The sequence below is a fragment of the Verruconis gallopava genome, assembly GCF_000836295.1.
Source record: "Verruconis gallopava strain CBS 43764 unplaced genomic scaffold supercont1.12, whole genome shotgun sequence".
NCBI classification, from domain to species: domain Eukaryota; kingdom Fungi; phylum Ascomycota; class Dothideomycetes; order Venturiales; family Sympoventuriaceae; genus Verruconis; species Verruconis gallopava.
This window is the reverse complement of record NW_015622148.1, coordinates 121,810-135,426: the sequence shown is the minus strand read 5'-3', so window position 1 is coordinate 135,426 and position 13,617 is coordinate 121,810. Positions and strand designations below refer to the sequence as shown.

The following is a 13,617-nucleotide window of genomic DNA, read 5'->3' as shown; positions in this document are numbered from 1 at the left end:
CACCTTCGTCCACAACCTTGCCCCGCTTATACATTCCTTCAAGCGGCTGGCGTGTAGGCTTGGTCTGAGAGTTGTACGATAGCCAGGACACATCGCGGCATTGTTTAGGCAATACATGAAGCTTTGTGGCGGGTGCGTGCGCGTTCCGCCCATGTTTCTCTCCACACCTCCTGCCTTGCGCTCTCTTGCGCGGTGTGCTTCTCGACATGTGTCCCCTTTTGGGATCCTCCAGCTTGCGACGACGATGCCTAGCTATGTGCATTGAGCGGCGGTACGGGCGTCGCAAGGCACGAAGAGGGAGGGCGAGCACCCGTTGACGGCGGCCGCTGGGTTCAGTTCAGAGAGGATGTTGGCGGAATGCGGAGGAAGAATACACGCGAGTACATGTTTATGTTCGCTTTGTAACGGTTTAGCTCTACACGGTTGAAGGAAGAACATTGTCTTTTATCATTTCTTCTCCTCTTTGCCTCTTTCTCCTTTGTCTTCTCCTTCTCCTCTTCCTCTTTCCTCCTTACAAACGGAATCGAGAGACTCTCACGAGCTGAGCACCTTGGTCACCACGTCCGCAAACGCCTGCGGCTGCTCTACCATCGGCAGGTGGCCGGCGTTGGGGATCTCGTGGAATGAGCTGCTGCCGCCGTAGTCCTCGTTCATCTGTCTCATGCCCTTGGGCAGCACGCCGTCGCCGGCGCCGACAACAAACGCGCCGGGCACGGTGCCAGTGCGCATGGCATCGCGCAGGTCGTACGCGTACAGCGCCTTGACGGTGCTCTTGAAGCCGTCCAGGTTGTTCGCGGCGACCATGCGCTTGACGTGGGCGGCGTCGGCGGCGCGCCCGGCATCCTCGAATGATGCGGCCACGAACCAGCGCCGCACCGTCGCCTCGGCCAGGTCGTCGCCCACGACGGGTTGGCCCGCCGCCGAAACCGCCGCCGTCTTCTCTGCCATGGCAATTCGCTCACCCCACGCGCTTGGGTTCGCAGCTGGCGCGACTGCGTTCGTGTCGCACGCGATGAAATGTGCCGTGCGCGCAGGGTACCGCAGCGCGAAATTGAGCGCCGTCGCACCGCCAAGACTGACGCCGACCACGGCCGCCGCACGTGGGACGCGCAGTGCGTCCAGCATTGCGGCGACGTCGTCCGCCAGTACGTCCACGGTGACGGCCGTATCTGCGACGGGTGCGTCGCGGCCCCGTTTGTCAAACCGCAAGATCCGGTACGCGATGTTTTCCGGCCGCGAAAGAAACTCCCGCACGAAGCCGTCCCAGATGCTGTAGTCGGTCAGCACGGAGTTGTCCAGCACGATCAACGGCGCGTGCGGATCTGTCGCGCCCTCCAGCCGATACCGTAGTCGTGTGCCGTCGGCAACCGCCACGTACGACTCGATCGCTGGCCCACCGTGCTGCCTGGGGAACGTCTTCGTCTGGTGATACTCCGACGACCACGGAGCCGTGGATGGGTCCGCCAGCGAGTGCAGATCGCGAGGCGCGGGACCAAACGTGTAGTATAACTTGAAGACCTTCCTCGCCTTTTCCTTGACGACACTGTCGAAGATCTGCGCGCGCCATGGCGTGCTGGTCGCGTGCGTGAACTCCTTGCACGTAAAGTCAACCTCCTTGTCATACTCGTACAATGCCAGGTGCTCGATCTCGTTCGGGTCCGCAGGAGGCTCCACGTGGCTGCTGACGAAGCGTCTGGCCCGTCGGAAGCCGGGGACCTTGGACAGCAGCGGGATATGCTCTTCCTCCATCCACTTGTCAAAGTCGGGCCTCTTGCTTTGGTCATGCAGCTTGACCAGAGCGGCGACGAAAACACATGTCGCCTTTCCCTCGCACTCGACCTTCTCAAGCTCGACAAACCTCTCGCTCCTCCTTTCGGACACCAGGTCGTAGAACTTGCGATTCACCTTGATTTGCTTCATCGTGTCCCGCTCCCGCTGAGTTTGCTTGGGCTCCTGCCGCAAACTCGTGTAGACTTCCTTGGTCAGCCAGGCCATGTCCGTCACGTCGTAGATGGCCATCCATCCCGGGTCCGTGCCGTCTATGGCCTGGTACCTGAACCCGTTGGTAAAGATCTGAGGCAGCCGCAAACGGCCCGGTCCATGTTCGTTCTGGTACCAGTCATGAAACTGTGCTGGCGACAAAGACGGCTGCGGTGCCATAGTCACGTACAAGATCCCGGGTGTTGGCGCCATAGCGGTCGGTGACTGAAGACGTGTGATTCCAAGTTCTCGCTCTGTTGGTCAATGTCGACAAAAGTCGTCGGCTCTCACGCATCGCCTGACCAGAGACAAAAAACGAGCTGTGAGCCCAAAGCTCAAGGCTTTAATGGCCATGCCTGCTAATAATGTACCCGATGACGGAACATGTCTAAACTTTACATGGGAGTGGACCGCGCGAGCTAGACGTGCTTTAAGGCCCGCGAATCACTGCCGCGATCTCTGGCCTTCCACAACGGACGCATGCATGTGGGAATGACGGAAGAACTTTCGGCAAACGAGGGGAGACGAACCCCACGGGCAGAATCGCCTTGCTCACCGCTCTTACTAATGCGGTAGCTTGATTATAGCGGAAAACACACAAGTGAAGAGAGCATGGCACCCATGTACGTCATGATTGTCAGAGCACCGGAAGATTGTGAAAGAAATTGGATCGAGAAGAGCGCAGAGTTCGTTTTCTTTTTTGGGATCTCTTCAGAATCTTTATTTTTGATTCATTCATCTCGCTAAACTTGGGAAGAAACAATTTGCGGTATCATTTTGGATCCCCGCACATGCGCCCCAAATGCACTCACTCATTTCAAAAAAGAAGACCGCTTTCCCATCCTAGACAAAAGATTCTGTACTTTACATGTTCATAACTTGCCAGTTGGAGCCGGGCCAGAGTCGCCGGCAATCGGCTTTGGCGCAAGCGTGATGTTGAGCTCGAGATCTCGGTCAGCCTTCGGGTCTGTGCTCGGCTTGAAGTCGACGACGAGATCGTCCTTGACGGCGAAGACGGTGTCCGTCTTCAGCCATGGGTCATCCGACGGGAAGATCTGGGTGACGCAGGTCTTGTAGTTGTCGGCGGTGACCATGAGGTGGATGTGGGCCGGTCTCATCGGGTGTCTGTCGAGCATCTGAAGCAGCTTCCAGGACGGACCGTCGGTTGGCAGGCTGTACGCCGTCGGCCGCAGGCAGTAGAAGTGGTACTCGCCGTTCTCGTTCGTTCGGAACTTGCCGCGCAGGTTGTTTGGCGACTGGTTCTCCGGGTCTTGGAAGTCGTACTTGCCGTTCGACGACGCCTGCCAGATGTCGACGACGGCGTTTGGAATGCCCTTCTTCGTCTCGAGGTCGATGACTTTGCCGTGCATGAGCGTCACCAGGCCGCCCGGTGCGGGGTCGCGCACGATTGTGTCGCCGCATTCGCGGAATGGCGCGTTGGGAGACCAGAACGGTCCGAGAATGGAGGATGACGTGGGCGCGCCCGACTCCGAAGCGTGCTTGTGGGCGATCTCGTCGACGAGGCTGTTGGTGCTGTTAGCAGCATGTCGCGCTCGCGGGGAAACGGCGCGCATACGATTCAAGACCGGTGATATCGGACAGACGGTGCATCTCGTGCCTCGTCTTGTTGCTGGTGAAATACATGTGTCCAACGTCGTCCAAGAACTGCATGCCGGCCTCCCATTCTGGGATGGTGAGCTCGACCTCGCGAGCAAAGTCGTGCAAGTGCCTGAACAGCGAGGTGAAGATCACCCGGTTCCTGGGCGTCGCATTTGGGCCGATGGCATCAATCACGCGCTGGGTGAAGGTCGGGTCGAATCTGTGCGCCATTGTTGCACGTCTGTGTAGCCGATGCGGGTCGCGGGGTAAGCTGGGCAGATATACAGAACACGTCCTTCAGGTCACGAGCGGACGAAGGGTCAGTGGCGATGAGGAGGAAAGCGACGTCGAGTGGCAGCAGCAGGCCCGAGGGCGTCGCCAGCAGGCTTTATATCTCACCGTCCAGCTCGTCCACCTCCACACCCGGCATCGAGTGCGGCAACCAGCATCGCCGCTCGCTGGTCTGGGGACGGCAGTATTCTCGGTACCTTGCCCACCAACCTGCGCGGCCAGGCCTGGTCAGGATCAGCCTGGAGGTCGTCTGGGAAGCAAGAATCCGAGTGGAGGGCTGCGGAACTGTTGCGCTCGCGGCCTCTATTCCAATCATCACGCCTTGATTTGAATGTCCATGGCCGGGAAGAAGTCTTATCCGGCTGCTGAGAGCCGAGTGTCGCGCCATATCCAGTGGGTCCACGCCGGCCGCGGGGTCTCGAGCTAACTCGAATCGATGTCACGGAATCGAGGTCGGTACATCGTAAATCAGGTGCCATGGTCGCGATCGCGTCTTCTTCTTGTTCTTTTTTCTCTCCGCAACTTGCATGTTGTCAAGAGTCAGGTCTGGGAACCCCTTGGCTGTCGGGCGTCTCGGTCGTCTTGCAAAGTTTCGATCTCGGTCTTCCTCATCACCGAACGCAATGGGGAAGCATCACTTGATGGTCGGTACCTGGACGCCGCCAGGAGCTATATTCTCCTTTGAATTCGACGACGAGACGCTGGAACTGAACATGATCAAACGGACGGAAATCCCCAGGGACGAACCGATATCATGGATGGCATTGAGCGTAAGCACCCGTCACACAACCTTGTCCGTCCTTTGTCTGAATTTGCTTTGGAAGTAGCACAACAAGAAAGCCATCTACGGCGCCAGCATGAAGAAGTGGTCGTCGCACGCAGTGAGGAGCCCTACCGACATCTCGCACACGGCCTCGCATCCTATGACGCACGATCCGAAAGCCATGGACGCGAGCACGAGAACCCGTGCAATCTTCCTGCTGCCGGCTAAGAAGCCGCCGTACCATGTGTACTGCAATCCCTTCTACGAGCACGCCGGCCTCGGCTCCGTCTTCTCGACGGACAGCGAAGGCGCGCTCAAGGAGTGCATCCAGAACTACGAGTACGCCCCCGACTCGGCCATCCACGGCATGGTCTTTGATCCCCAGGAGCAGTATCTGTATTCGGCGGACATGTGGGGCAACAAAGTGTGGTGCCACAAAAAGGACGCCGAGTCTGGCAAGCTCGAGTTGGTAGGATACGTGGCGGCGCCAAAGGAGCACGATCAGCCCCGCTGGGTGGCCATGCACCCGACTGGGAAGTACTTGTACGCTCTGATGGAGCACGGAAACACGCTCGCCGAGTACGTGATCGACCCGCGCACAAGGCTGCCGGTGTACACGCACAAGTCCTATCCGCTCGTGCCAAAATGTCCGTCCCCTATTTTTCTTCCGTCAACCTTGGCCATTTTCGCTGACCGAACCGTGCAGTTTTGGTGCAGAGGTCGCCCAAGATGTACCGGGCGGACGTGTGCACCGTCACGCCGTCCGGAAACTACCTGTTTGCGACGTCGCGCAGCAACAAGGCCGGCGTGTCAGGCTACATCTCCGCCTTCAAGCTCTCTGCGGAGGGCTCCATCGAGCGTCAGATGTGTCTTTCGCCGACGAGCACCAGCGGCGGGCACAGCAACGCCGTGGCACCGTGCGACTGGAGCGACGAGTGGATCGCCCTGACCGACGACGAGCAGGGCTTTCTCGAGATATACAGATGGGACGGCGAGTGGCTCGCTCGAGTCGCTCACTGCGACGTGAAAGAGCCTGGATTTGGTATGAACGCGGTGTGGTGGGACTGAAGGTGGGCCAAAAAAAAAAGGAAAATTAGCGATCGAAACGAGGGGTATATATATATATATATATATGTTTATATTTATTTATTTCTTTTCCGCACGTTTATGCGCACAGAATGGCTTTGGCTTTTTTTTTGATTATTGGAGCAAAGTCCTATAGCTTCGACGAGCCGGGTAACCACTCCCCGTACACCCTTTTCAACCTGTAGAACCCAGCTTCGATGCCGTTCTTCTTCAGGCTTTCCAGCACGCGGGCCGTCCACGGCGTCTCGTCGGCTTTGAGCAGCCCTTCCATGGGGAAGTAGGGCCCCTCGAACTCGTGCAAAGCCACCACGCTGTTGCCGGGCTCGATCGGGTCCGCAGGCAGGCGCTCAAACTCCTTCAGCACGGTCGTGTCCACCCACCTGAACCTCCGCGTTCTGACGTAGCCGGGGCACTTTGCGATTTCCGCCACGTGCTCCCGCTCGTAGAACTGTTCAATGTCCTCGGCGCTCGCCCTGCTTCCCGGCGTCATGGTGGCGGAGATGATCAGCTTCCCCGGGCCTTTCTTTATCCCCTTGTCGTCGTTGGACAGCAACGCCCCAAACCTGGTCTCGAAATGCGCCTTGGTGAAGATTTCGTCCAACAGGTTGCCCTTCGGCTTGCTTTGGCCGTCGAGGCTTTTGAACTCGGCCGTGTGTCTGAAGTCGACGTCCTTCATCTCGTAGATCGTAAGCCATTTCCCGCCCATCAGATAGTCCGGTCTCTGCTCCGCGGCCTTGATCGTCTCTGCGGTTGGAGGTCCAGCCAGCTCCGACATGGGAACCGCCTCATAGCGTGCCGCTGCAGGCACGCCCGACAAGGCTGTGACCTCGTCGATGTGCTGGCCCTCGTACCACTCGCAAAAGCGTTCTTCGGACAGCTTGTCAGGCTGCGTGACCCGCGAAGCCACCCAGATGATTCCCGGCGGTCCCATAGATGTCTTCTTTCTGCAAACTCCGAAGCAGTGGGAAAAATAAAAATCTGGGGAAGTCAAGCTGACTTTGGGGGAGCGCTCGAACGCTTTACGTCGTCCATTGTCAAAACGTGATCGGAATACTATTTCCGACATCCAGAACAGCTAAAGAGTCATGCAATGACTCGACAAACCAACAATCCCAACGAGAACTTGTCGCTGGTTGTCCGCAAGGCCATTTTCAAACGATACAGTGAGACGTACATTATGTGCGTCAGGATGTGAGAACGCGACTGTTTCGATGTCGTCGTACTAAACCTCCGGTCAGCGCAGAGCTGCGAGCTTAGTAGCGCAGCGCAAAACCACAGCATGCAGAAGCGAGACCTAACTAGAGTGCAGGCGAGCGCGCGGCGGGGAGGGGAGCGATTTCCAGGATGCCTGGCAGAGAGCGAGGCACGAACGGGTATTTCTGGCGTGCAAAATCAGCCGGGGCTGGAGAGAGAGAAAAGTCACGGATCGGAAAAATGGTGTTGCGATTTGCAGGACCCGCTATATTGGGTTTTACAACACCCACACAAAAAAGAAAGGGGTAGTGGGGGGGGGGAGCTCAGGATAACTACCTCCCTTCACGCAACCGACGTTGCAGGAAACCTGCCGAGATGTTGACAGAAACTCAGAAACTGGCTACGCGCTCTCACGTGCGATCTTTCGCATAGATGCATCAATTCTTAAGTCCAGCTTACGTCGCCACCAGAAAGCCGAGACGGATTTCCTTCAAAGTTTTGGCGATGCGGGTAATTTCATCCTGCGCAGGTCTACAAGAAAAATTTCAATGCGCGGCAAACCTGCAAAAAAGGCCGGCATGCAGGCCATCCTCGCAAGTTGCAGTGATGGCATGCCTTTGCCGATGGAGGGGTCCTGTGGAGATTCCAGCCCGTTCTTACCAAGAGGCTAAGACGATGTCGTTACAACTCGTTATTGCTCATGGCCGTGTTGAAGCCGTTGAATGGACAAGAGAGGCAGCACAGACATGCGCGACTTTTGAGAATGCAAAACGGCTTTGATGTCATTTCGTCGGAGTGCAAGCATCAGGGGATGAGTCTCTCCCTGCTTCTATCTACAGAACCCACGTGAGGGGAAATTCTAGCCCGGTAACGATTCCATCGCCGAGGGAGGAAAAATGTCCTTCGTCGAGCAGTGACATAGCAGCTCATCTAGACGAAGTATTTTATATAGGTGATGATTGCAACTGGATGGCTAAAAAAAAACAGGGTGTGGAAATACTAGGAAGCCCAAGCCCTTCGGACGTTCCAAGAGACGCCCATGCACCCTATAACGTGAAGGGGAAAAATAATGGCAAGGGACAATAGTTCCATTGTCCCGTTGATGATGGTTTTCTCATGAATAGCCGTCGCCCATGTCAAAACGGTGGGAGAACGCCTTGGCGACCTTGTTCTCAGCGCGCGGTGGAAGATGGTTATGCTTGAACTGTTTGATCGAGGATCTCACGTTTGCCTTCTTGGACACGTCAATTGAGTAAGTCACATCCTCGTAGCTTTCCGGTGAGCAACACTCGGCGCTTTTGATGACCGGGCAATTCAATGCCTCTTGGATCGTAATGCGTTGATTGGGATCCGGGTGCATCATCTTCAGGATGAGCTTCTTGATGGACACGGGTCCAATGTATGCCATAAACTTGCCGCATTTCGGGTATCCAATCTCCTCGTTCGGCGTAGAATCAGGATGCTCAGCTATCCATTTGTCCCACCCGTTCATGAAGGTCTCATAGTTTGGATTCTTCCGGTCCGGTACCTGCCACAGGTTGCCGGAGAAGGCAAAGCACATCCAGAGCACCCCGCACGACCAGACGTCGAGCTTCGAGGGGTCGTAGTAGACTGACGAGTGTTTAGGTATGCAGGGTTATGTTTGTCTCGCATTCACTCACCATCTTTGGCAATCACCTCTGGCGAGAGGAAAGGAAGACTGCCGCAAATGCCTGGAGGACATAGCCTCTTCTCGCCCATGTTCTGACCGCACCGACCGCCAGATGATCTCGCTCCGGGATGCTCGCCGCAGAAGACTTCCGAGACCCCAAAATCCGTAAGTTTGAGATTGCCGTCCGCAGTCATCAGGATGTTCTCCATCTTGATGTCACGATGAGCGATCCCGTTATCGTGCAGATACGCCACAGCACGCAGGATCTGTTTGAAAAAGCATAGCTTCGCTTTCTCGTCGTAATAAGTCTTGAACAAGCCCTTCTCTGCTATGGTAAATAGCTCGATCGGACAGAACTCCATGACGTGATTATAGCGATTGTGCTTGTCGATGCACAGGTCAAAAGTACGGACAATGTTGGGGTGGTTGACACTGTTGGCAAGCGTGTACTCAGACTTGATCTTTTGCGACCATTCGTGGTCCGTTTCGTCCTTTTCCCGCGATCTAAACTCTTTCACGGCATACAGCTCGTCCTTAGGGCCGTCTCGTCTGCACATGGTTGTAACTTTCGCAGTCGCTCCCTTGCCCACTAGCGTACCCTTTGAGTGGAAAACCGTCGTGCTCTTGTACTCCTTCTCTAGGCTCTTGGTGAGAACAACGAAATCATCCGGCAGCGTAAGACTAAGACGCCTCGCTTTCAGGCCCACTCCTTCGCCAGCACGAGTAGAAAATGTAGCTTGCAGCGGCGCGTCAAAGTGTTCTTCCTCTTCGTCTTCTTCGATTCCTTGGTTTGGCTTGCGGATCTGATGCATCTGCTCCGTACTGGCGGAGCGCTTGCGCTGCGAAAGCGGCACCTGCAAGCCGTCATTTGTAAAGGAAGTGCCCCACGTTATGCGTGATCTCGGAGGGTGCGGCCTGTTCAAGTTTGTTGTTGAGCTCGATGTCCTGGCCTTTGTCAACCGATCGTCGTTCACCTCTACTGCAATCTCGCCGATGGAGCTGCTGGGCGTGCCTGGGCTTGGTGGTGAGTTCGTGCGAGATGTGCGAGGCGAGCGAGTTGAGAGGGTGAACACTTTCGTTTCCAACGTGCTCGTTGCAGCGCGGCTCGGAGAAGGCGGGCTCTCTGCTTGAGCTTTGGCTTTCGGCGCGTACTGGTCGATCAGGCTATCCAATTTTGGGTTTGATTTCTTCAAGAAACTCTTCGCTTTGTTCATCAGAGACGGGCGCGTTGCGCTCTTGGGTGAGGGCGGGCCTGTGCCTTCGAGAGTTTGACCCTTCGAGACTGAACTACTTCCATTACGCGCCGCTGGAAGTCGACCGTCTGAGACCCGTTTCGAGGGAGGTGTCGCGACGTGTTCGGTGCGGGTGGGATTCGAAGATGGCGCTTGCGACGATGTGGGAGCTGCCAGTGGCAGTGGCTTGGGAAAATCGGCTGCCTCTGTGCTTGCGACATCTGGATCGACATGTTGAAAGCGCGGACCGCCTCCAAGAGTGACCGGCGTTAGAGCCTCGTGAGGTTCTTCGCTTCCATCGTTGCTGTGCGTCTCCTCTGGCGCGGCCGTCGGTGCAGCAGGTACATCGATGTCAAGCATAGATCTAACCGCGCCTGGGTTGCGCGGGGGACGCCCGACAGGGCTTGTCTCCTTCACGCCCGACCACTTGACCGTTGCACGGACAGAGGTGTTCAGACTCGGCGGAGACAACGGTGGCGGAGGGGGCGGCGGCGTCCGCAGAGGGATGGTAGGACGCTGTACGGCCGAAGCCATCTTCCAGTGGCCGGCGTGTATGCCAGCGGCCGCGCACTGTGAAGCCGGCACAGGACTGCTGCACCACAAGCAGCAATGTCACGCAGCTGCCGCGCAAACGCTGCGATTCAGTTTAACAAAGGAACAAGACTGCTCCGCAACGCCAACGACCATGCCCACCGAGCGGGACGGGTAGTTGTCGACAAAGCGGCGGAGAGGACGGCGGCGCTGGGCTCGGTCTGCAAACCGGTGGGAATGCTGGGGACTCGACGATGGGCAAGGACGAGGGCACGCAGCCACGCATTCGGCGGTCCAGGTGGACTTCAGAGGAAATATGCAGCCGAAGAATCTACGTTCAAAAGTCTCGGGGCACGAGCAGCAGATCTGGCAGTGGGGAATCGGCGCTCATATAATACGACCTAAGAAACGGAATGCCCAGAGCAGGCCGCCGGCGGACGGGCTGGCAATGTTGGACGGTAAAGATCGTCCGCTGCGATCGATTGTCTGGCTGTTCCGACCGACACTCAACCCGGAATCCAGAAAATCTCTCGAAAAGTATGGGCTTAGCAAACCTATTCAGCAATGGCTGGCCAACGGCCGTGGACTGACAGCTCGTCGCGCGCGGCGCCGTCCTTTGTAGCTTTGCGTCGTGCTCGATATCGCATCATGCACCCCACTCGACGCAATAGCCGTTGGCATCCACGCTTGCAACAAACGAGACGCTGCTTTCGTGCCTCCGTGGCCATTCGATACCGTACGAGTGCCTCTCGCAGATCGTGAACGTCTGAGATCAAAAATAAAAATAAAAAACGGGTCTTGTTCGTCTACGGGGGCACCCCCGAGTACAGTCATTCGGGACGGCATTTCTGGTATCGATGTACATTTCCGCCGTTTTGAAGACGGATCCGCAGCACAGGAACGGATCGACCTGCTCAAATAGAAAGAGAGCAATTTCAATACACTTTTGAAACGGTCAAGCCGCCGCCCAGGCCGTGCTGTGCCGGCATCAAGACTCGACCAATGTTTCTGGCTCAAGTAAGCTCTGTAAAACTACAGCCCTACCGTGCAGAATGGCAGCACTGTTGCTGCGCGCCATACGAAAGCCGACAAGGTATGACTCTGTCTGGACCCAACATCTCCCGATGCTCGACAAAAACGACCTTGCAGCTGGGCGTGGGATTCGAAGCCAAATCCTGGGCGGCGTCTCTTCCAGAAGGTCTCTCGGATTCTTCGCCACTGCACAAAACGGCACTGATTTGCGCCCCCAAGAGCTGGGCATGATCTTAGCCAGCTCACTGTGGTTGGCTACACAATCGCTGCCATCGGCCCGGGAAGGCGACAACGGGAGTGTATCGCGGGCAGCTTGGAATCATTGTTGAGATACGCCGTTCGCATCCGCACGACGCAAGGGCAGTCGTCGAACGCCTTAGCACCTGCATCTCACCCCGGCATAATTAGTATCAGGTGTACAGAGCGTGGGATACGATCTTCAAATGCTACAGTTTGCCAACGATCAAACGCAGAATTCGTCATCGCCATGAGGCCTCGCATGCAAGTCGCATCACGTCGCCATTCTCAGCTCAGGTCGACCGTGTGCTACTGCGAACGAGAGCTACGAGAAGAACGTCAGACGCCCCCAAGGGAGCCAGCGATCATTTGCGGACGACGACGCGAGACTTCTTGGCTAAGCACTGTCGTGACCTGCTGGTACTTGGCAATTGCAGCTCTCAATTTGGCCCTGCAATCCAACAGGTGCTGCTTGGCGCTCTGCTTAGAACTAAACTCGGGCCATCCAGAGAGCACGAGCTCACGCAGCCCACAGCCTTGTTCGAATCTTTACAAGCACAAATATGCAAGTCCGTCAATTGGGTGCTTGTGGTCACTTAGTGCACATCTCAGCCCATCGTCCGTTGAGTGACATCTCCCCTGACTTGGTGCGCCAACCTCGCACAGACAGCTCACGGCCACCAGGCGACTATTGATCTACTTGTAAGTCTGCTCAATAATCTCCTCCAGAGGACGCGACGGCAGACGGTACCGACCGCCAAGCTCGTACTCTGTCATTGTCATTGCGCCTTTGCCAGTAAGGAGGCGTCGGCCCAGCCGTGCGTGCAGGTCCTGTGTGGGGTGCGCTTTGTTCCATTTCTGATGCCAGGGCTTGAGAGTCTTCCATAGTGCGCAGCAATCGCCTGCGGAAAGGACGCCAGAGAATCTAGTAAGAGGAGCTATCTTGAAGAGAAGAAATAGAAGAAAAAAAAATCAGCGCTGCGACATGGCTGCAAACGAGCACTTCCTTTCCTGGAAGCTCTGTTGGTTTGAAGCAGCATGCCGTGCATGTACAGCGGTGAAGAAAAGGCCGTGCCCATGGCCCATCTAAGCCCATCAGCCAGTAAAGCCTTCACACGACGTCTTTCGTATCTGGATCTGCCTCTCCGCTCCAAAGAATGAAGCGAATTCACAGTGCAGCCACCCCACACTTGATGGCGAAAGGCTAATTCTCAACAAGCTTTCACCTGCAGTCACCGTGCGGCCCGTCTACCGTAATCTTCGAGTCTTGCAACAACATTCACAACCACCACAAAACGTGGCCGAGAAATAGCGCTCCTCTTGGTTTTCGATAGATTTGTCTAATTCTTCTTTCACGTCCTGTCTCGCTCTGACATTAAAGAATCAACAGATAAGCTGTAAATCCATCCCTTTTTTTGCCGCGACTTCACCGTCTCTCGTCAGCTTAGCTCGGGACATGATCGCCCACATGCTTATGGCGTTCTGAAAACGTCTTGTGATATGCACGGTGATGCACAGAGTCGTATGGTGATAGAGAGAGTGTGTACGCGTCTGCCCAGACCGTTCAAGATCACACAGACACTCGGAGAGGTCTGAGTTCATCCATTTGACGACCACAGCATTGCCTACCATGTGACACCTTCTTGAATCGGCACGACATACCTGAGATGGTCGCACGGCCAATCTGCTAGACTTCAGAAACCCATGGGAGAAAATGCAAAGAGTAAACTGTAATGGCTTCTCCCAGTCTCCACCGCCACAACGACACTTACATTCTTTCCGTACTGACTGCTGAGACCGCGCGTCCGAACGAATGGAACTAGGGGCTCTCGAAAATGAGGCTCCCTCTTCCTCGGCATTTCTCTCCAAGATGGCAAATCAGCCTCTCGTCCTGTAAATCTGCCCTCTCCACGGCAAGGCTAGAAGCATTGATCAAGATGACCCCCCGCACAAGACGGCGGTGAAACTTTATCAAGAAAAATAAGGAGAGCTACACCTCCGTTCGATCCACCAGCCGTGCG

The 13,617-nt window shown here is 56.1% G+C and overlaps 6 protein-coding genes across 6 annotated transcripts; 2 read left to right on the top strand and 4 right to left on the bottom strand.

Moving 5' to 3' along the window:
- Window positions 1-332: 332 nt before the first annotated feature.
- On the bottom strand, window positions 333-2,451 carry PV09_04272 (uncharacterized protein). Its single transcript, XM_016357594.1, has one exon. It carries the CDS (start codon window positions 2,191-2,193, stop codon window positions 535-537), a length of 1,659 nt encoding a protein of 552 aa, XP_016214386.1. The 5' UTR covers window positions 2,194-2,451; the 3' UTR covers window positions 333-534.
- A 199-nt stretch (window positions 2,452-2,650) lies between these two features.
- Window positions 2,651-4,180, bottom strand: PV09_04271 (uncharacterized protein). The gene is made up of 2 exons (XM_016357593.1): window positions 3,557-4,180; window positions 2,651-3,504 (listed from the first exon to the last, which is right to left on the bottom strand). The coding sequence occupies exons 1-2, from the start codon at window positions 3,808-3,810 to the stop codon at window positions 2,853-2,855; spliced, it is 906 nt and encodes a 301-aa protein (XP_016214385.1). The 5' UTR covers window positions 3,811-4,180; the 3' UTR covers window positions 2,651-2,852.
- A 117-nt stretch (window positions 4,181-4,297) lies between these two features.
- On the top strand, window positions 4,298-5,794 carry PV09_04270 (uncharacterized protein). Its single transcript, XM_016357592.1, has 3 exons — window positions 4,298-4,640; window positions 4,698-5,280; window positions 5,340-5,794. The coding sequence occupies exons 1-3, from the start codon at window positions 4,398-4,400 to the stop codon at window positions 5,699-5,701; spliced, it is 1,188 nt and encodes a 395-aa protein (XP_016214384.1). The 5' UTR covers window positions 4,298-4,397; the 3' UTR covers window positions 5,702-5,794.
- On the bottom strand, window positions 5,744-7,140 carry PV09_04269 (uncharacterized protein). Its single transcript, XM_016357591.1, has one exon. The coding sequence runs from the start codon at window positions 6,783-6,785 to the stop codon at window positions 5,850-5,852; it is 936 nt and encodes a 311-aa protein (XP_016214383.1). The 5' UTR covers window positions 6,786-7,140; the 3' UTR covers window positions 5,744-5,849.
- A 528-nt stretch (window positions 7,141-7,668) lies between these two features.
- Window positions 7,669-10,690, bottom strand: PV09_04268 (uncharacterized protein). Its single transcript, XM_016357590.1, has 2 exons — window positions 8,575-10,690; window positions 7,669-8,524 (listed from the first exon to the last, which is right to left on the bottom strand). The coding sequence occupies exons 1-2, from the start codon at window positions 10,328-10,330 to the stop codon at window positions 8,028-8,030; spliced, it is 2,253 nt and encodes a 750-aa protein (XP_016214382.1). The 5' UTR covers window positions 10,331-10,690; the 3' UTR covers window positions 7,669-8,027.
- A 215-nt stretch (window positions 10,691-10,905) lies between these two features.
- Window positions 10,906-12,586, top strand: PV09_04267 (uncharacterized protein). The gene has a single exon (XM_016357589.1). It carries the CDS (start codon window positions 11,847-11,849, stop codon window positions 12,225-12,227), a length of 381 nt encoding a protein of 126 aa, XP_016214381.1. The 5' UTR covers window positions 10,906-11,846; the 3' UTR covers window positions 12,228-12,586.
- The last annotated feature ends 1,031 nt before the right edge of the window (window positions 12,587-13,617 follow it).